Here is a 22,731-nt window from a genome sequence, read left to right on the forward strand (position 1 = left end):
TCTGTATAAGGTAAGGAGAATACACATGACTGGTCTCTCTGTGTCTGTACAAAGTAAGGGGAATACACATGACTGGTCTTTCAGTGTCTGTACAAGGTAAGGGGAATATACATGACTGGTCTCTCTGTGTCTGTATAAGGTAAGGGGAATACACATGACTGGTCTCTCAGAGTCTGTACAAGGTAAGGGGATTACGCATTACTGGTCTCTCAGTGTCTGTACAAGATAAGGAGAATATACATGACTGGTTTCTCAGTGTCTGTACAAAGTAAGGGGAATACACATGACTGGTCTCTCTGTATCTGTTCAAGGTAAGAGGAATATCATCACTGGTCTCTCAATGTCTGTACAAGGTAGGGGAAATATACATGACTATCTCTCAGTGTCTGTACAATGTAAGGAGAATATACAGTAATACACATGACTATCTCTCAGTGTCTGTGTAAGGTAAGGAGAATACACATGACTGGTCTCTCAGTGTCTGTATAAGGTTAGGGGAATACACATGACTGGTCTCTCTGTGTCTGTATAAGGTAAGGAGAATATACATGACTGGTCTCTCAGTGTTTGTACAAGGTAAGGAGAATATACATGATTAGTCCAAGTCTGTATAAGGTAAGGGGAATACACATGACTGGTCTCTCTGTGTCTGTATAAGGTAAGGAGAATACACATGACTGGTCTCTCAATGTCTGTATAAGGTAAGGAGAATATACATGACTGGTCTCTCTGTGTCTGTATAAGGTAAGGGGAATATACATGACTGGTCTCTCAATGTCTGTATAAGGTAAGGAGAATATACATGACTGGTCTCTCTGTGTCTGTATAAGGTAAGGGGAATACACATGACTGGTCTCTCTAGGTCTGTACAAGGTAAGGGAATACACATGACTGGTCTCTCAGTGTCTGTGTAAGGTAAGGGGAATACACATGACTGGTCTCTCTGTGTCTGTGTAAGGTAAGGGGAATATACATGACTGGTCTCTCTGTATCTGTATAAGGTAAGGAGAATACACATGACTGGTCTCTCTGTGTCTGTACAAAGTAAGGGGAATACACATGACTGGTCTTTCAGTGTCTGTACAAGGTAAGGGGAATATACATGACTGGTCTCTCTGTGTCTGTATAAGGTAAGGGGAATACACATGACTGGTCTCTCAGAGTCTGTACAAGGTAAGGGGATTACGCATTACTGGTCTCTCAGTGTCTGTACAAGATAAGGAGAATATACATGACTGGTTTCTCAGTGTCTGTACAAAGTAAGGGGAATACACATGACTGGTCTCTCTGTATCTGTTCAAGGTAAGAGGAATATCATCACTGGTCTCTCAATGTCTGTACAAGGTAGGGGAAATATACATGACTATCTCTCAGTGTCTGTACAATGTAAGGAGAATATACAGTAATACACATGACTATCTCTCAGTGTCTGTGTAAGGTAAGGAGAATACACATGACTGGTCTCTCAGTGTCTGTATAAGGTTAGGGGAATACACATGACTGGTCTCTCTGTGTCTGTATAAGGTAAGGAGAATATACATGACTGGTCTCTCAGTGTTTGTACAAGGTAAGGAGAATATACATGACTGGTCTCTCAGAGTCTGTACAAGGTAGGAGAATATACATGACAGGTCTCTCTGTGTCTGTACAAGGTAAGGAGAATATACATGACTGGTCTCTCTGTGTCTGTACAAGGTAAGGAGAATATACATGACTGGTCTCTCTGTGTCTGTACAAGGTAAGGGGAATACACAAGACTGGTCTCTCAGAGTCTGTACAAGGTAAGGAGAATACACATGACTGGTTTCTCTGTGTCTGTACAAGGTAAGGAGAATACACATGACTGGTCTCTCTGTGTCTGTATAAGGTAAGGGGAATACACATGACTGGTCTCTCTGTGTCTGTATAAGGTAAGGGGAATACACATGACTGGTCTCTCTGTGTCTGTGTAAGGTAAGGGGAATACACATGACTGGTCTCTCTGTATCTGTATAAGGTAAGGGGGATACACATGACTGGTCTCTCTGTATCTGTATAAGGTAAGGGGAATACACATGACTGGTCTCTCTGTGTCTGTATAAGGTAAGGGGAATACACATGACTGGTCTCTCAGTGTCTGTGTTAGGAGGGGAATACACATGACTGGTATTTTTGTGTCTGTATAAGCCTATAAGGTAATGGAGGAAACATCTTAAGTTTTGCTTATTTTTGTCTGCTGATCAAATTTCAGACAAACTCATGATGAATTTTGGTGTCTTTTTGCTTTAGTGCCACCCAGTATTGATGATGGACCTAAACAAGTTGTGGGAATTGTCAACACAAGAGTGGACCTGTCCTGTAACAGCATTGGACTCCCCGTGCCTCAGGTCAAGTGGGAGAAAAACAGCCAGGTGGGTTATATCACTCTGTGAGATTCAACAGTTTTGAATGAATAAGTCTAAAACCACACACATTTTTTTTATGCACAGTATATACAGTTTTCACATGGAAGGACCTGTAGCTCCACAGTCTGTCAACCCAAATTTTCTGTAGAACTACAGTAATGCAGCTACTAATTTTTAGTTTTTCTATGGGGTGCTTTTAAGCTTATTTTTTTTGTTATTGTCTCAAACCCCCAAGCTACCTATCTTTGAATTGAAATGCAAAATTAATATTTGCATCTGCAGGAAATAAGTCCATTTTATGGGTCGTATATATGTTGATGACACAAGTACTATTTCAACTTTTTCTAGTAGAAGTGTAAGACCATTGTGGGTTTTTTTTTGCAGGTATTTCCTACAACAGGACTCCGACACAGAATGTTAGTGGGCGGGTCCCTCGAGTTTACATCGGTGAGACTGGAGGATGCTGGGAAATATGTCTGTACAGCCTCCAACGAAGCAGGGAGTGTCAGAAGGGAGATAAGTCTTGATGTTCAAGGTAATGCCATTCCCAGTGTACAAGGTATTCAACCATATTTAGCTAAACATTGGCAGTGGCAAAAAATAGTAATCTGGCAACTTCCAGTAACAAACTTAAAGTGGTATGGGACACTGTTGTAATGTTGTAATGTATTGTTTATCGAAAGAAAATATAAAATAAAGTGTAATTATGTAAGAAGTTTCTTTCCCTTTATTGTCACCTAACAGCATAGCGCAGTGGGTAAGAGGGTTTACTATGAATCTGTTTGTTATGAATTCGAATCCCACTGGGGCTTTTACAATTTTTACCTCTTCAAATATTTTTGAAAGCTAGTTTTCAATTCAATATTGTAAAATTTGAAAATTCTTAACCGTTGAAATTATTTCAATTATAATGTTTTTTAATCCATATTAATATCGAAAGATGTCCCATACCACCTTAATTATTTTATGTGAATGGAAATTTCAATCTAATTCTATTTGTTTATAATGAGTTAACATAAAGAATCACAGGAAATGCTCTGACTTTCAGTCGGCTGAAATGTAACGTACAGACATGGAAATATGACTGAACGGGACATCAATGATTTCTTGAGTTTGTGATTTGAGACAAGATTGTATCTTTATAGTTCCCCCAAAGATTATTGGAGAGACCCAGATCAACATGCAGGCTGTTCTAGGAGATGATATTCACCTCCCCTGTAATGTGGACGGGGACCCTAAGCCCACCATCATATGGCAGAAGGGAACCTCCATCCTGAGCGGGGGAGCAGGTGAGGACAGATCTAGAGGGGGTGAAACAGGTGACTTGAGGGTTGGGGCACAGATGAGAAGATGGGGATGGGAGGGGCGAACAGTTTAGTTGTTTAGTAGAAAACAGGTGAGTGGAGGGGATGGGGTGGTTGAGTGGAGGGAGGCAGAGTACAGAGGAAGTGACAAACTGGTGAGTCAATTGGATGGGGGTGGGGGGGGGTACAATATAGTCAATGGTGCTGGTTGTATGGTGTGAGCTGAGTAGTTTGGTGGAAAACAGGTGTGTGGAAGGGAGCAGGTGAGAACAGACGGAGTGGGAAGGGAAGAGGCAATGGATTTAGAGGCAAGTAATGAGGATGGAGAAGCCATTGTGTGGAAGTTAGAAGGACAAGGGTGAAGAACTTGAATAACAATTGAAACTAGTAAATTATAGATAAATGCTGGGTGAAAGGAGAAGTCATGATATTTTTAAATCAAAATGAAAGTTTCCTTGTCTAGATTACTACATCATGGAAAATGGCACGCTTCTATTGCGGAGAACAGATGAAAGGGACTCTGGAATGTACATTTGTATTGCTCGTAACAACGCTGGAACAGCCATGGCACAAATCTTTCTCAGGATGTTTAGTAAGTAAGAAAGGTACCAAACTTTTGCAGCAGTGAAACCACAATTGATGTTACTTAAAATTGTTTTTTAAGTTAGAAAAGAATGATTTAAATGTTTAATATATGTATTTGTATACATTGATCTAATTATTCCCCTATGTATGACACAGTTCCTCCCAAAATAACGGACGTGACTCAAACCCAGTACTCTGTACAGCAAGGCCGGAACATCGTACTACCGTGTCGTGCCGAGGGTCGTCCCCAGCCGACGATATCCTGGGAGAAGGACGGACAGAAACTGACGGGCAGCTACCACTACCGTCTCCTCAGATCAGGCTGGCTACTCATCCCCTACTCAAGGTCAGAATCAGACAAGTACTTTTGCTAATTCAAAGAGAAATCGATCAATTGAAGTTTTGCTTCTTTAAATTATATCTTTTGGTCTCACAAATATGACATGGGTCAAATATGAGTACTTTCTTCATTGTTGCATATTTATTCATTGTGTATTTAGTATAAATACTCCCAGGTGGAAATTTCTACTAATAGTAAGAGTATAATGTGGGACTGCAGTGATGGATTTAGAGTTTATGATCATGCACTATGATATTAACATTTCATATCTGATACCGTATGACTTTTTCCAGGCCAGAAGACACAGGGACCTATCGATGTATCGCTACAAACACTGCCGGCCTCGATGAAGTTAGCATCACCCTCACTGTTCACGGTACACGCTATTTCATTGTTCTGTATTTCTTGTACCAGGTCAATTAAACAACATTAACAGAAATGGTTTATCGAGGAAATTTGATGTTCTCGAGGGATTTCAATGATGTTCTATCTAATTAGTATACTTTTCTACTACAGTGCCCCCTAGGATTGAGAAAGGAGCTCGCCTCATGACTGGTACCGTGGGGTCAACAGCCAGAATCTCATGTAATGCAACTGGTGAACCACGACCAGATGTCACATGGTTAAAGGATGGCCGACTGATCAGGGAGGACAGGAAGTACGTAGTGGAGGATTCTGGGACTTTGCTGATCAACTCTCTGGATGTAAGATATGAATAAGGGGCATGATGGAATGTTTGGTCAAAACTGTGTGTAATCTCAGTCATTGTGATACATAACATAGATATCTTATATATTCAGCTATTACTAAAAATAAGATTTAAGGATGGCAATCAATTGCGAAATTGTTAAACAGTTAATTGCAATTTGCATTCAGACCGATGAACCAGTTACTCTTATCAATATACACAAGTTAGGCCACATAAAATTGAAATTTGAAATAATGGTTCTCAGGCCAAATTTCCCAATAAAAGATGAGGGTGGGTGGCAGCTTTTTTTTTTTTTATTGGTAATAAAGTAGATGAAAGAGGCATTTTGAAAAAAATAAACATTGGCAATCTTAGGTTCCAAAAGCATTTTAATATCTAGTAAAATGTACAAAAATGTGTATCATTGATGCAACATGGGACGATCCCAGATAGCATGACTACGTTGGGCCAACGTTGGTAATTGGTTGTACCGTTGGTCGATGGTTGGCGTTGGGCACACAATGTTGGCCCAACGTAAGCAAAATTACGTTGGCCCAACGTAGTCTGCCAACGTTGGTACAACGTAATGAACAACTAAAGGCCAACGTTGGCCCAACGTAGTCATGCTATCTGGGATGTACAATGTAGCTCCTACAGCAACAGAGAATGAATATACAACCTTCTTAATCAAATTTCAATGATTCCAGGTCTCTGTTAAAGGCTGGGGCCCAGGTATAAATAGCAGCCAATCACAAAATGAATGGGAAATTCAATTTTCTTTGCAGCTTTCAGTTCAGAGAGAATATTTTCAAATTAATAGCATTATTCATGAATAAAAAAAATTCTAATTTTTTGTGTGGAAGTAGCTACCAAGGCAGCTATCAATTGACGTCAAAGTTTTTACAAACAAAAAATTATTAAAAGAGTATTCATCTTATAAAGTTCTGAAGCAGCTCAAAATTTTGAATTCTAAACTAGTGATTGACATTGGAGGCGGAGATTACCAATGTTTTGTTTACACAGGAAGTGGCTGTAGCCATGTGCTCTGTAGTTTACTCATCACAGCATGAGAAATGAATCTGCAAAAATCTTTTACCTTGGCATTGATTAAAAATTAATCCATCACATGAATAACACTGTTGGTGTGATAATTATTGAAATTTATTAAAAACCTAAAGTTAAAATTATCACATTGCTTTTAGTTCCACATAAGAATCTTCCACTAGCAACCATAGTTTTGTAGGTGATGTACGAAATTATACACAAGCAATGCTGACATTCTTCAATCTTCAGTCTCCCGAACCTGACTTATCACAAAGTCATCAAAATGTGGGTCACTGTCCTAAGAACTTTGTAATAAACCCTTTACTGTTTTTCTCAACAGGAACTTCATCAAAATCCCAACTCAGTGTGTCAAAAGCTAAAAAAAGTTTCTCCACGACATTTAGTTACTTCCAAAGCTGGAATTTCATTTCTCCCTGCTTATTGTGATGTCCTTCCATTTCCCTCCAATTTCACTAGTTCCCACCAGAGGATGATTAATATGGGGTAAATATTAAGGGGTATATGAATATATGTTTGCTTGTAAAAGTAAATGAAAGTTTTATAAACGTTGTATTTGAGTTCTCAACAACCAGCTGTTAATTAGTGTTCATATTTTCTTCTCACGTCGTAATGACAATCTACTGGGATTTTAATCAGTTGAATGAAAAATATCCCTAGAGAACCTGTGATTATTCTTTGTAAGTGGGGGAACTGCTAAATGTTACTTGGATCAAGTTTCATGCTTGAAACCATTATTGTTTCAGGGATGCCATATATCAGTATTGAAATTTTATCATCTTAAATTCACACATATATGTTACAAAACAACATAAATAAAATTATAAACTGATCAAAATCCCTCTATATGAAAATTTATACAGCCCCTCTTAATAGATTGGGTTTTCCCCAGTATATAAACAAAGCGGACTGAGCCACATGCAATGTTTACTCTTATCAGCATCACCGACAGTGATGGAGGTAGCCCCGCCTTTTTGCCCTTATAGGCTTAATTGTCTACCAGGTGGCAGAAAATCTAGGTTGACCCCGGCCTTTAATGTTCAATGAATGTACAACCCTTGGAGTACCCTTCTATTATTGTCAATGGTAGTATAAATTTCCCTTGCTTTGGACTATTTATAGAAACTACACACATGGTTTGGTTTTATACACATTTTATATCATCATCAGACTTTACTGTGCATGACAGGACTAGAATAGTGAATACAAAAGTGAATTTAATCGGTATTCTTTTGATAATAATGCGATAAATAAGGGTTAAACATGAGGTGTTCCAAATAATGCAAAAGTGGATAGGCGGCTGCATTACCAACTCTTTATTTCATTAAAGATGCAATAAAGTTTGCAATGGGGCTCCCTCAAAATGGATTGCGCTTAGGCCTGAGAATTGTAATTTCAATTTTATGCGGCTATAATGTTAAATTATTTTTTTATTTATAGCTGTCATAAATACCACAAAACCATGATAGGAATATTCTGTTTACGCCGAATTCATATTTATGAAATATATTCATCATTAAAATCTAAATGAAGCAAAAACGAGCAAACATGCACATGTCAATTTGGTATCCAGGCGGACGACACGGGCAGCTATACCTGTACGGCCATCAATGTGGCAGGGAGGGACTCCATGGATAGAGTACTCAGGGTGCAAGGTAGATGTTTACTTTAAAATTGACTCATAGCTTGGACTATAAGATCAAGTTCTTTGTTATTATAATGAATATACTTTTCTTGTGTCATTTCTTAGCCAATTTTAAAATGGATCAACCTGTAAAAAAATATGTCTGGGATATCAGACTTGACATCAAAGAAATATTTCATTTTGCAGATTAACATTCAATTACATATTGATCGAGTTGAATTTGTTTTGATGTTTGATATCAATCTTGTTAGATTTGATTGCTGCAATATTGATATTTTAGTCCCTCCTAAGATAACGGTGGCCCCCAGAAGTCAGGAAGTGATACAGAACAGCAGAATCGTGTTGTCATGTGCTGCCACCGGAATTCCTGTCCCCACGGTAACCTGGACCCTCAACGGAAAATCTGTTCCAGGTATCTTGGTTCTTGGTTTTTTAGCTCACCTGAGCTGAAAGCTCAAGTGAGCTATTCTGATCACATTTTGTCCGTCGTCCGTCTGTCCGTCTGTCTGTCCGTCCGTCCGTCCGTCCGTCCGTCCGTCCGTCTGTAAACTTTTTACATTTTGAACTTCTTCTCTAAAACCGCTTATCCAATTTCAACCAAATTTGGCACAAAGCATCTTTAAGGGATGGCGAATATAAATTGCAGAAATAAAAGTCCGATCTGTATTCAAAGCGGAGAAAACCTTGAAACTGTAGAAAAAGGGGGGTGCATTTTTAAAAATCTTCTTCTCAAGAACTACTGATTTCAATTCAACGTAGTTTAGCATAAATTATCCTTATGGGAAGGAAAATATAAATTGCAAAAATTAAGGTCTAATTCTGTTTCAAATCTGAGTTATTACGAAATTAATAATAAAGGAAAGGCGTGTTTTAGCTTCGCGTTCGGCATCCGGTAAAATGGGTAGGCAAGACTTGGCCTGGGCAAAACAAAAGATTGGCAGTTAATGCCAGTTATAAATCTGCCAATCTCATTAAAATTTCAGGATATTTGATGGACCAGTAATATTTGTATTCGCTGTAAATATGCCGCAAAATAATGCGTATTTGGAATTGTCGATTGCCGATCTGCCCCGGCTTTTATTTTGCCACGGCCCGGGTTTGCATACCCATTTTACCAAGACTCGTATTCCATACTTCTAAAACGAGGCTCTTTGTTTAAAGCAGCTATGACATTGTACGAAAAAGGGTCGACCTGACTATGATGAATTTGCTTGTTATGCAACAGTTCGCGTATGAAGGGAAATTTTTGAAACATGCAAAATATATTGGTGCCGAATTTGTGAAGTAAATTGAGGCTAAATATTTCAATGCGTTGACAGTTTTCACACATGACGTTGGTGTTAGCTTGTTCTGATTTTCGTTTCGTTTTCATTATTTATGCTTTGTAACTTGGAGACTATCGTCTGTATTTCGTGATTTTTACGTATCAAATCCAGTTAACTGTTTACCTGCGCAAATTAAGCAAAATCTGATGTATTAAAAAAAGTACTGAAATACAATTCATTCTATCGGTAATTCGGCATTATCTTTTGCGTAATGGTAGATTACAATGCAATAGGTTTTGTTGAGTCGCTCGGCATTTTCTCGAGTTTATTCAGTTTGATATCGCTGACGGAAATATGTAGGTATATATATGTATATATATGATTCATTTCGAAAAAATAAATTGTGTTCTTTATTTGTTAAAGTGCATGTTTCTTGTGTTTAATTGTTTACAATTTCTATTTACTAACCATATTTGAGTGTTACGCTTCGATTTATAAGCAAGATACAGAGATTTGCTCACAATTCTATGTTTGTACACAGATCTTAAAAACTAAAGATTAAAAAAGTAAAAAAATTGTCAATATTTATTAAGAAAATTTTCAAAGTCTGTTCTTCCAGAAACCAACTTTATCAATTATTGTATTGTAAACTTAACCTTTTAAGCTCACCTGAGGGTGGGGCCACAATGGGGGGGGGGGGGGGGGTCGAAGTTTAACAAATAAATATATAGAGTAAATCTTTAAAAATCTTCTTCTCAGAAACTAATCAGCCAGGAAAGCTGAAGCTTGTGTGAAAGCATCATCAGGTAATGTACATTCATAGTTGTGAAAATCATGACCCCCGGGGGTAGGGTGGGGCCACAATGGGAGATCGAAGTTTTACATAGGAATATATACAGTAAATCTTTAAAAATCTTCTTCTCAGAAACTAATCGGTCAGAAAAAGCTGACACTTGTGTGGAAGTATGCTCAGATAGTGTAAATTCAAAGTTGAAAAAATCATGACCCCCGGGGGTAGGGCCACAATGGGGGGTCGAAGTTTAACATATGAATATATAAAGTAAATCTTTAAAAATCTTCTTCTCAGAAACTAATCGGCCAGGAAAGCTGACACTTGTGTGGAAGCATCCTCAGGTAGTGTAGATTGAAAGTTGTGAGAATCATGACCCCCGGGGTAGAGTGGGGCCACAATGGTGGGTCGAAGTTTTACATAGGAATATATAGAGTAAATCTTTAAAAATCTTCTTCTCAGGAACTAATCAGCCAGGAAAGCTGAAACTTGTGTGAAAGCATCCTCAGGTAGTGTAGATTCAAAGTTGTGAAAGTCATGACCCCCGGGGGTAGGGTGGGGCCACAATGGGGGATCGAAGTTTTACATAGGAATATATACAGTAAATCTTTAAAAATCTTTTTCTCAGAAACTCTCAGCCAGGAAAGCTGACACTTGTGTGGATGCATTCTCAGGTAGTGTAAATTCAAGGTTGTGAAAATCATGACCGCCGGGGGTAGGGTGGGGCCACAATGGGGGATCAAAGTTTAACATAGGAATAGATAGAGTAAATCTTTAAAAATCTTCTTCTCAGAAACTAATCAGCCGGCAAAGCTGAAACTTGTGTGGAAGCATCCTCAGGTAGTGTAGATTCAAAGTTGTGAAAATAATAACCCCTTGGGGTAGGATGGGGCCACAATTGGGGGTCGAAGTTTAAAATATGATAATATAAAGTAAATCTTTAAAAATCTTCTTCTCAGCCAGGAAAGCTGAAACTTGTGTGGAAGCATCCTCAGGTAGTGTAGATTCAAGGTTGTGAAAATCATGACCCCTGGGGGTAGGTTTGGGCCACAATGGGAGGTCGATGTTTTACATAGGAATAAACATAGTAAATCATTAAAAATCTTCTTCTCAGAAACTAATCAGCTAGGAAAGCTGAAACTTGTGTGAAAGCATCCTCAGGTAGTGTAGATTCAAGGTTGTGAAAATCATGATCCCCAGGGGTAGGGTGGGGCCACAAGGGGGGGGGGGGTCAAAGTTTAGCAAAGGAATATATAGGGTAGATCTTTAAAAATCTTCTCAGAAACTAATCAGTGAGATGATTCTTTGCAATTGTTAAGACTTTGGCCCCAGGACAATTCTTAGGCCTCACGAGAAGGTTCAGAGTTTGATGTACGTTTATATCCCATATATAAACTATTGTTAAGGATCTTTTTGAGAACTGCAATACTCAACATATGATATGACTATAAAATCATCCTGTTAGAAAAGGGACTAATGATTATAAACATAAGAATGTTCAGGGGAAAATGGATTTTATTTATACAGGATCTACATGTATTATTGTACATTGTCCAGATAGTTTGTATTATGACTCCATTAAGCTGATTTTATCATACCTATTGTTCCTCAGGTGAGCGATGTGGCCCATGGGCCTCTTGTTATAGCATAAAATCAATCTGGTTTATTATTATTTTATTCATTAAGTAAGTCCAACATTTTTCACCATACACAATTTCAACTAAAACATTGATGCTTCTTTACTTTCAAACATATTTGTTTAACTAATACAGCCTTTAAATGTTTAAATTCTCACCAAATCAGCAAAATGTCTCAAAAATGATTATTGCACAGTTGGAATGGAGCTAATGCTGTTTCAGAATGTTCAAACTAGTTAATAATGATCAGCTGGGTCATATTTTGGCAAAACATTATTTATACGTTTCACGTACTGCTAACAAACAGCAGTAAGTAAACAAGTTGCATAGTACATGTACAGCTGTAAAATGTTGCTAAAATAAACTCTGATATATTAGTTTTGTTAGTGGCTTTAAAACTTATGATGATCCAAGAAAATTTAGGTATTTATTTACCGGTGTGAGACTACCTCCTGAATTCTCCCCTGTGTAGCAGTTTGTATTCTGGAGAATTGATTCTGTGTGCTAAGTGACTGTTGGTATGAGTATAGAGCAGCCTGGAGGTTCCCTGTGATCTGTTGACAGATCCCCAGGATCTCCCAGGAGATGTCTCTGAGTACATCACATACATACAGTCCCTGATCATGGTGGACTAGGACCTGTAGCTCATCTAGAGCTGCTTGTGATAATGTTGTATCAATGTGTCTGTAACACAAGAACTCTAGGAAGTGTAACATTACAAACACTGGGATAAATAATAAACCCATTCTATTCTGTAGAGCAGACTGTTGTTCTGGTATTAGTTCACTGATATAACAGATTTCATTGTCAAGTAAGATATCCCATGCTACAGCCTGTCTGCTCTTTGTAGACCAGGACTGTCCCCCTACAGCCTCAGTATACTTCTCTCTGTCTACACGTAAATTATACATCAGATATGGCTGTGCTAACTTGATCTTAGTCATCTCTAAAACAGATAAAGCTTCCCTATATCTGAGTGTCTTGTTATAATACATGGCAATGTACAACATGTCAGATACACATCCAAACTTGGCCGCTAATTTCAGCATGTGACAGGACATTTTGTCTGCAATATACATCTGTTTGTTGACACCTGTGTAAGTGTAAATGTTGTGTAATCTAGATGCAGTACACTGAAATAAGAAAGCTGTAAGTCTGCGTAATGCAACAAGTTGATAGTGTGTCAGGGGTGAATCTACCAACTGTTCTATTGTGTGTATGACTTTGGTAAGACCAAATAGATCTGTATTAGCGACAACTTTAAAAGACTCGTTTACAAGTTGTACATCATAATGAACTTCAGACCTCATTATACTTTCATCTGTACAAATAGAAAGTCTAGGATTGTACAGGACATCAATGATGCAAGACCTGATAGAGGAACTCTGTAACAGACAGGCCAGACCTTTCTTGTACAATTCATGTAACTGTAGGAACAATCTGTTTTGTGCTGAGCCATGAACCTTTGTCAGAAACAGGTTGTTTTGTGGTATGAAAATGTTTGGACAAACTCCCTGATACACCCATCTAAGGAGGAGTTTAAAGCAGACCCAGAAACTGGTCAGGAGATTTTGTGGACACCAGTGAGGTAGTGTGTTTTGTTGAATTGCCCAGAAAACTGTTGTCTTCATGTGATAGGAACACAACAGTTTATTGGTTTCCTCTGACTGTTGATTCATTACTTCTTTTAAGAAAAACTTTAACAATCCATAAGTCAAAAACTGGCAGTGGTTCATTGAGTACACTAGTTTATTTTCTGCCTGAGAAAAAGAAAATCTCCATTCTTGATTTTCATGGGGTCCTAATGGGTGTCCTATTGCTACAAAGTGACATCCATTTCTGACAATGTCATTGACAATTTCAGGATCAGGCCATGAATGACATCTGTCTATCCATGAGGAGGCAGACAGAGGCCAAAAGTCACTAACAAAACAGTAGGCATGGTCATATTCTACTCCTGCTCTAACACCACTACCACAGGGTCCATGTACAGTAGAATTAGGTTCTACTACTGAACAAGTTAGCTGTCTGTATGTAGAACTAGATATATAGACTCTGTCATTCATTCTGACACATGCTGATTGGACCTCTCCGATTGTTGTTGGTGTCAGTAACTGAAGTAGAGTGAATCCTGGTGGACTCTCAGAACTGTCAGAGAGAATCAAGGTTGTATTGGCTCTGTTGTAATACTCAGACTGAGACATGTCCATGATCACTCGGTGGTTGTTTAGCCAGTACATAAAGTCCACATCTGATCCCTTCAGTCTGAAACCTTCTCTGTCACTTCCACTCGTCATATCAATCATCCCATCATTAGGCATCACTCGTCTGTCCAACATCTCCCTGATGTCCTCTGTCTCCCTCCTGATTGCTACCTCTTCTGAGGTCCCCACTATATCACACAGTCCCACAAAGACTGCCTCTGATATGTACTCCAGTCCCTCACATCTGTCATTAATGATATGAATATTTTTAAAATTTTAAGATGTTAAGATAGATTTTGGTTTTTCATTCACATTTTCACATCTGTTCATATCATTGAAATTTAGTCTGCTGTTCCAAGTGGATAGTAAATTTTGATATAGAGTCAAAGAACTGAAATATTGTCATTAATTCAAAAGTGTAAGGTTGTAATATTTTAAATACTGTAAATTCCTAATTAAACGCGAGGAATTAATATCCGGGTAAAATCGCGAGAAGCCCGTCTCGCAAATTCTAAAATCTCGCTTTCAATTTTGGGAGACATGTAAACAACATGAAACTATGATGAAATTTCGCCATTTGCGATTTTATGTTCTCGCGATTTGATGGTAAATCGTTGAATCGCGGAATTAAGTACTCGCGTAAAATAAGGAATCTACAGTATGTCAATCAATCATCCATCCTCCCAATATCAGGGGACAGTAGTCCACTCCTAGCTGACATTGTGAGGATGTCAATCGATCATGGAAGCTCTATAAAATTTTGGGGGTTTTCATTATAAATTCAGGAGTCACTAGTCCACTAGTGAATGGGGATATTTATTAAATGTTCTTTGGTTGACTTATCAGAAGTGATATATTTCCTAGAAATAAGGAAAATCTAACAGAAACATCATGTTATAAGCATGTGATATGTATCACCAGTGAAATGACATCCATTTCACTTCTGATAACCTTTAGCATATATTTTCATAGTCTACATTGTTTTACCTTATTCTTATCATATATTTTCCCATACTTGGGCGTGGTCACATATGTATGTCACTGAAGACTAGTCTACTTTAAAAGAACAATTCATTATATCTTTAAGAACCAATTAATTCACTTCCTGAAATGTAATAAATTCAAAAGAATCCAAAATTCTTAGTGTATCTTTGTGTTTTTGCAAGGAATTTGTGCTGATGGAAATTATACATGTATAACATTTGACTTTGTGAATGTTATACCGTATGCAATGTTTTATATAGGAGTTTTTTAGCTGACGATATATTTAATGTGTTGCTATTAGAAAATATCCTCATTTTTGAATGTTTAAGTGTGGTTAATATTAGAATAGTTAAAAATACTACTTTACATTGTAATTGAAAATCTTTGTTTTTAGTTTTAATCATATTTGAAATAAGGAAAGAGAATTTTTCAATGGTTTAAAAATGGCTTGATCTGCATATGAAATACCGGTAGGTCATATAGGATATATATATATAGGACATGATTGTGTTATCTATTAGCTTCTTATTATTCAAAATTAAAGAAACTTTAAAAATCTGTAAATTAATAAATATGACATCTTTTTATAAAATGAACTTTTAATAAAACATTGTGAATATATTTGAATAAAAATTAGGAAATTTGATTTTCACTTACATTCTTGTTGGAAATGACTCCATTTGGATGGCAAAATATACTGATAACACCAGGGGAATTATCAAGCTATTTTTAGTTGTGGTAATTTTCAGTTGTTGTACTTTCATTTTGTTTTAAATTTTTATTTATTGTCTTTGATATTAGCATGCAGGTATCTATTCAGAACTAAGTATTACTTTTTAGATATGAAGAAAATGTGGTCAATTAAATTGACACAATTTTTTTAGATGACTTTTTTTCAAGTTTACCCAGTACTCTCCTACCGTTATATATTTGGTATTTTGCATGGTATTGGTGTATATGTTAAAAATTCCCTGAAAGTGTGACGTAGTATTTACATGTAGTTTTTATCCCCTTCATACCATCACTGCTGTGCATGTGTTGAGCATTGTTTCCTGATTTACTATGTGAATGTGGAACTATATATAATTAAATTTAAAAAAGAGATAATAATTACATGCATTTCCTTGATATACATTTAATTTCCTCCACAGTATTTTATGATGCAAGGGGATACCTCTTGTAGCAGTGCTCTTGTTTAAAATTGATAAGGAAGCAACCTCATTAAATGGATTTCATCCATAAAAGGGGGTGGGTGGGTGTAAACTTTTGCTTATAATAAAAATTAATAGGAAAAAATCTGAAGAAAAGAAATAAGTACCGGTAGAATGAATATTGAAAAAATTGGATGCAAAATAGTTTAAAAATTTTTTAATTTGAAATAATACATTGTTACTTGATTTAGATATAGAAGCCACCACTATAGTTTTTTTGAGTCTATTGTTGGTCAGGTAGCATTTCATAAACATGAAATTATGAATGTGTACTGATCGAGAGAGAGAGAGAGAGAGAGAGAGAGAGAGAGAGAGAGAGAGAGTCAGAGAGAGAGAGAGAGAGAGAGAGAGAGAGAGAGAGAGAGAGAGAGAGAGAGCATGCACACTTAATTGAATCAGATTACCAATTAAAGATATTTTGTTGATCTTTTATCCTATAATTCATGATTTTCAACTTCCTCTGCCTTGTTTTCATCATACATGATTTACAACAAATACTGCTGCTGCTTTGGGCAATGAGAACTTGGTTGTTTTCAGCTTCTCCAAGTATAAATGGGCGGAGTTTCCTTCACATCCACCATGCCCTGCGACAGGATGCTGGGATGTACACATGTATTGCTGAGAATCCTGCTGGTTTGGTGACTGCCTCTGCGCCTGTACTAATGAAAGGTGATAATAAAATGCCACTATTTCATAAAATACAGAAAATTACTTAAGCCATGTTCAGATATTTTTTAAAACATTCAAATAATGTAGTGAAAAAAACTCACTCATGTATTACCCTTTGACTGATTCAAAAGTACATTTATTGTGCACACATAAAAAAGTCTTTAGAATAATTATGTATAGAATTAAAGAAAAAAATGTCATGCAAGTGATATACAACTATATTGTTTAAATACAATAACATGTGGTCCAATATCTGCTGCAAATTAAACCAAGTGGTATATATATACACATGCTAGTAACATTCAGCTTGATTCCATTGGAATTATTATTCAAGTGTTTTCAGTGTCAATTTTTGAGGAAGATTTTTTGTTGTTGGTTTTTATAGTACTCTCAGTACTGTGATTATTCCCCATTATTGACCTGACTGTGCATCTTCAGTACCTCCCCAGGTCTCTGTTCCTGACAGTGACGCCACGGTCAGTGTGGCTGACCAGGTGATGCTGACCTGCTCTGTGGGTGGGGACCCTAACCCTGACATCAGGTGGACCAAGAATGGGCGCCCCATAGAGCTCAGTGACAGAATCGTCCAGCTTCTAAATGGTTCACTTGTTATCTACGACTCTACAGTGAGAAAGCCTGGATATTGTGTTGATTTTTTGAAATTCTGTTTGAATGATCTATAAACCTTTGTGAATTAAGATATTTATATCAGATATTCTCTCTGACAGAGCTCTGACGCAGGAGAATATAAGTGTGTGGCGTCTAATGATGCCGGGACTTCTGAGGGCGTGGCCATGTTGACAGTCCAAGGTGAGAAAACCAAGGCTTGGTAGTGAATGAACAAAGGATGTAGTGTAAGCATCAAAATATAAGGCGGAAACCTAACACATCAGTAGGAGGTGAAGAGAATGAACCAATGCACTGTCTTGATTTATGTATCAGTAGGTTATCCTGAATATGGTCTTGTCTCTTGTCTCTTTGACCCTAACATTCTACATGTATTTATAGAAATTTTTTTATGGTTAAAATCATTGTACCGAAAACAAGATAAAAATGGAGAATTGTTTAAAGTTCCAGTTTTCATGCATTACATGTTCAGAGAGCATTAACTTCTAGTATTCTGTGAAACATTGCAAGCTTATCTTGGTGTCCTTACAGAGCCGCCCATGTTCAAGATTGAGCCGACCAACATGAGGATTGACCTTGGGAACACAGTGGTTATGGACTGTGTGGCAGAAGGGGAGCCAACTCCTGACATCTCCTGGTTACGAGGCTGGAGAGACATTGTGACGGGCGAGAGAATCTCTGTCCTACCCAACAACTCACTCAGGTAAGATATCCAGGTGTTATAACAGGGCAGAGAATCTCTATCCTACCCAACAATTCACTCAGGTAAGATATATCCTTTGGCAGGTGTTATAACAGGGGAGAGAATCTCTGTCCTACACAACAACTCACTCAGGTAAAATATCCAGGTGTTATAACAGGGGAGAGAATCTCTGTCCTACACAACAATTCACTCAGGTAAGATATCCAGGTGTTATAACAGGGGAGATAATCTCTGTCCTACACAACAACTCACTCAGGTAAGATATATCCTTTGGCAGGTGTTATAACAGGGGAGAGAATCTCTGTCCTACACAACAACTCACTCAGGTAAAATATCCAGGTGTTATAACAGGGGAGAGAATCTCTGTCCTACACAACAACTCACTCAGGTAAAATATCCAGGTGTTATAACAGGGGAGAGAATCTCTGTCCTACACAACAACTCACTCAGGTAAGATATATCCTTTGGCAGGTGTTATAACAGGGGAGAGAATCTCTGTCCTACACAACAACTCACTCAGGTAAAATATCCAGGTGTTATAACAGGGGAGAGAATCTCTGTCCTACACAACAATTCACTCAGGTAAGATATCCAGGTGTTATAACAGGGGAGATAATCTCTGTCCTACTATAGCATTGAATCATGATTTTTTGAAGTATACACTCTCATAACTGCAGCGGTGTGAGCATACAAATTGAGTGACGCGAGTTAGCGCGTTATGTAAATTTGTATGCACACACCGCTGCAGTTATGAGAGTGTATACTTCAAAAAATCATGATTCAATGCTTATATTTACAATTTTTAACTTCTTGCCTTGTCTGCAAATGTGATTCATACCTTAAAATTCCTATCTTGTCCTAAGGGTAAGTTAATTTTAATGGAAGAGCCACAGTAACAGCCACAAGCGTGAACTTTGTTTTTTCGCTTATGACGTTGAAGTTTACAACGTTCACCGTTTGTGACGTCATAACAAAACTCGTCAATTTGACCTTTGACTACTTGTTGCATTTAGAGGCATTTGAAGATCACAGAATTTAATGGAAAAACACAGTAGAATGTAAATATACAACAATTCACTCATGTAAGATATCCAGGTGTTATAACAGGGGAGATAATCTCTGTTCTACCCAACAACTCACTCAGGTAAGATATATCCTTTGGCAGGTGTTAAATAGGGAAGAGAATCACTGTCCTACCTAACAATTCACTCAGGTAAGATATCCTGGCCCCGAGGTTATAAAACTTTTTTCATACTCGTACTCATACTCATACTCCGTACTCCGAGTATGTGCTCCACTGAGTACGACTTTAAAAACCGAGGTTATAAAAGTTTTGGAGTACGTTCTCCGCTGAGTACTATTTGGAGTATGCTCCAAAAGCCGATCGATGAAATTTTACGTCTCTGAAGAAAGACAGAGAACGGTAATTCATGTAAATAGTCCTGGCATGTAGGCAAACTGTACATATATTAAGATTAATTATTTATTAACAAAATGTAACACATTATTTACATATTACCTTCTCCATCTGCAAGCATGGAGATGTGTCTGCATCTATAACTTATGAATTTTTGAGCAACAGAGACGATAAATCCAATGTAATTGGTAAAATTATCAACAAATTGTGTTTATGTCAAATCTCTCTCTCTCTCTCTCTCTCTCTCTCTCTCTCTCTCTCTCATGAGACTCAGATAGTGATTCATGCATGTGATGATTAAGTATAATTATGTTGTAAGGAACGATATGAATATAAAAGAAAGAAGTAAGAATTTACACGGATATGAAGAGAGTATTTCAACATAGAATTTAGTTCGATATATCTTAAGTTTTCCTGGCTTTTATACGATTTTGATATTTTACATGCCAGGAAAAGGTCAGAAACGACGCCAATACAAAACTGGAATGTCACTGCCCCCAAGTGGATATCTCTTAAGATATTTAGTGAGCAGTTCCTGTATTAGGGAAAACAGGGAAGAGTTTAATTCAAAAATAGAAACATATACTTGGGAAAATCACAAAAATACTGAGAAATCCGTTTATTTTTACACTCATATAGTATACACTAAGGAAATTATATGGGTATTCCAATTTAATTGCAACATACTTAGTACTATTTTTGCCTTTTAAAATTCTTGTGAGAAAAAAACATCTAATATCTTGAAGGGGTGGGGTGGGGGTGGGTGTTGGAATTGCATCAATGAACATATGCCAAAAGCCAAGGACACACGTAAAGTTTCTCATTTTAATATTTTTGGGAATGTGCACGAGAGTTTAAGAAAATTCACTAATTGAAATATTTTTGAAATTTCCAATTTGAGGACCACGTTAAACCGAAACAACGTGTTCAAGGAAATTGTGTACTAAAGTTGCTGTACCCCTTTTTGTGGGGTTTTATTTATGGTACAAGTTTTTCTCACTTAGTCAAGGCTTGAAAATGTGTGTTTAGAATTTATATATACATACTGTGTCATTTTTAATCTTAAGTAACGTCCATTGATATTTTTGAGCAAACCTTTTCCTATTCATCTTTAAAATTCGAAATACATGTGTTAATTTTGATGCATTTGACATAGATATTTGGTTACTTTAGATAAAAAAGGAATAGCTATATGAATTATCTAAATAGTTACTTGCTAATAAAATTAAACAATTTAAGAGATGAATATTCCCACAGCTAAGCTATATAGAGAAAAATCTCTCACATGAAAATGCGAAGAAGCTATTTTAAGTAGTACATGTATTTTCAATCGATTGCATAGAATAACAATAATCCCCTTCAAATCTCTCTCTCTCTCTCTCTCTCTCTCTCTCTCTCTCTCATAAATTCTAGCTTTTATCATGCGGGTTATGATTAATTAAAGTGTTATCTTTTTTTTCTTTTTCTTTTTCTTACGTAAACAAGCTTTTAATTAACTTTAAATTACCCGAATTCTCAAGCAGAATATATACGTCGATCATACTTAATGTTTTTCCATAACTGTGTATTTAAGAATAAAATTTGATGTCATAACACCAAATTTTATTTGTAGAAAGATACTAATATAATACTTAAGACTATGGGGTCACCGGGACCCACCATCCTTATATTCGAGCGTTTATAATCAAATGTTAAACCAAACAATGCATTTCACCTTACGTATACTTAGACATGTCTATGCTCTCGATGTTCTAATTCGAAATAAATAATAAAGATCGTAAGGTAGGTGATGTTCCATGGTAAAATTTCTTTAATATTTGGAAAATAAAAATCAGTTACTGGTAGATGGTTCGGAATGGATACTCTACCTTCCCGCAGTAAAATTAAAAAGAAGTTGCGGTCTATATTAGACAAAGAACACATCTAGATCTCTGCAGCTACATGTAGTATATGGTCACCTAGGAAGCCAAATATGTACGTCATAATTTTAAAAATATTGCCAATACAAAACTTAAAAATTCGAAATATTATCTTTATGTTTACATCTAACGCCCTTTAACCTGCGTTTTAATTACTTACTGCTGATTCTTGATTACTTTCTATATTTCCAAGTAAGATTGCTTTTTGTTAACTTTCAAAATAGGTTTTTATTATTGATATTTCGAGATAAAAAGAAATGAAGCTTGTTCAAAATTACTCTAAATTTCACAGCGTTTTTGACACTACAGAGGAAAGGCGATTTATAAGCCAATATTTTCCACATGCAGACAGTAACTGTTTTATGAAAATAAAAAAAAACAACAACAATCGTATAGATAAACCATAGGAAGTAGGATTCGCCGCCCCCCCCCCCCCCCCCCCCCCCACTCACACACACCAACACCAACTCCTCTTAAAATATTTAGTTCCAGGGGTAGATCCAGAATGTGAAGTTAGAGGGGACGTCAGTATAAGACAGGGAGTCTGGAGAGGCCGCTTTGTGGCCTCCAGATGGTCCAGGGCAAAGTCCTGTTGGTGACCCAGGGGGCAAAGCCGGCCCCGGAAGCACCAGGATTCTAGAGATTTTGTAGGGTAAAAAGGAAGTCTTTAAATAGACGTTGAGATATTTCTTCTCGTGATTACCGGTATACTTAAAGTATAAAATAAAATTATTTAATATTTTTAAAGGTTTGTAGATTTAAGACCTACAGTCATCAAATCCCTCTGTCTTGCAGAAATCCAAGAAACATATCCTTTTATTTTTTTTCTTTCGAATGACTGTAAATTAATCAGTTTAAAAACCAAGTTCAATGGGACAATGTAAATTAATGAAGTTTTAATAAAAGATACATGTAACTATATATACCAGCTTATATTATAATAACAATGGAAGAGTCGTTAAAACACTAGTTAGTATAACCAATTACTTAAAGGTGGGTATATGGGTGACTGGTCATATTTGAACCCAAGGACAGCGTAACCAAATTGTTTTTTCCTGGGTTTTTTTAGTTACACCATTGAACACACGCGTTTTCTTCATATTGCACCATTGAAACAGTCTAATGTAGAGAAATCCCCCAAGTTAAAAAAAAAGATAATTAAGACTCGCAAGTTGTACATTTTTTTTGCCAGAAGGAGTATGATTTAACTTTATTTGGACAATTTTTTAGGGCTGTGGGGGGGGGGGGGGGGGGGGGGGGGGGGACGCTGGGTGCGACCTCCTTTACTCCGCCACTG

At 37.0% G+C, this 22,731-nt stretch overlaps 2 protein-coding genes across 3 annotated transcripts in view; one reads left to right on the forward strand and one right to left on the reverse strand.

Moving 5' to 3' along the window:
* The window catches only part of LOC105321467 (hemicentin-1), a 67,835-nt gene that overhangs the window by 26,352 nt on the left and 18,752 nt on the right, over positions 1-22,731 (forward strand). The window contains exons 34-46 of the mRNA XM_066077613.1: positions 2,269-2,390; positions 2,769-2,919; positions 3,530-3,673; positions 4,152-4,280; positions 4,430-4,619; positions 4,907-4,989; positions 5,130-5,317; positions 7,937-8,018; positions 8,289-8,420; positions 16,637-16,768; positions 17,207-17,394; positions 17,497-17,578; positions 17,927-18,098. Of these exons, the coding sequence (XP_065933685.1) occupies positions 2,269-2,390; positions 2,769-2,919; positions 3,530-3,673; positions 4,152-4,280; positions 4,430-4,619; positions 4,907-4,989; positions 5,130-5,317; positions 7,937-8,018; positions 8,289-8,420; positions 16,637-16,768; positions 17,207-17,394; positions 17,497-17,578; positions 17,927-18,098 (1,795 nt within the window). The remainder of the gene's footprint in view (positions 1-2,268; positions 2,391-2,768; positions 2,920-3,529; positions 3,674-4,151; positions 4,281-4,429; positions 4,620-4,906; positions 4,990-5,129; positions 5,318-7,936; positions 8,019-8,288; positions 8,421-16,636; positions 16,769-17,206; positions 17,395-17,496; positions 17,579-17,926; positions 18,099-22,731) is intronic.
* Positions 11,707-16,671, reverse strand: LOC105321456 (uncharacterized). Of its 2 annotated transcripts, none has more exons than XM_066077612.1 (2): positions 16,504-16,671; positions 11,707-14,148 (listed from the first exon to the last, which is right to left on the reverse strand). In XM_066077612.1, exon 2 carries the CDS (start codon positions 14,037-14,039, stop codon positions 12,132-12,134), a length of 1,908 nt encoding a protein of 635 aa, XP_065933684.1. In that variant the 5' UTR covers positions 14,040-14,148; positions 16,504-16,671; the 3' UTR covers positions 11,707-12,131. The 2 variants fall into 2 exon arrangements, with proteins under 2 accessions (XP_065933684.1, XP_011418024.3); XM_011419722.4 differs by lacking the exon at positions 16,504-16,671 and adding an exon at positions 15,546-15,840.

The sequence above is a fragment of the Magallana gigas genome, chromosome 2, assembly GCF_963853765.1.
Source record: "Magallana gigas chromosome 2, xbMagGiga1.1, whole genome shotgun sequence".
NCBI lineage: Eukaryota > Metazoa > Mollusca > Bivalvia > Ostreida > Ostreidae > Magallana > Magallana gigas.

Excerpts from the sequence above, each read along its gene's own strand:
- LOC105321456 (XM_011419722.4), bottom strand. The coding sequence starts at position 15,652 with ATGAAAGTACAACAACTGAAAATTACCACAACTAAAAATAGCTTGATA. Across the intron at positions 14,149-15,545 it reads GAGTCATTTCCAACAAGAAT|ATGTGAGGGACTGGAGTACA; the intron begins GTAAGTGAAAAT and ends CATTAATGACAG.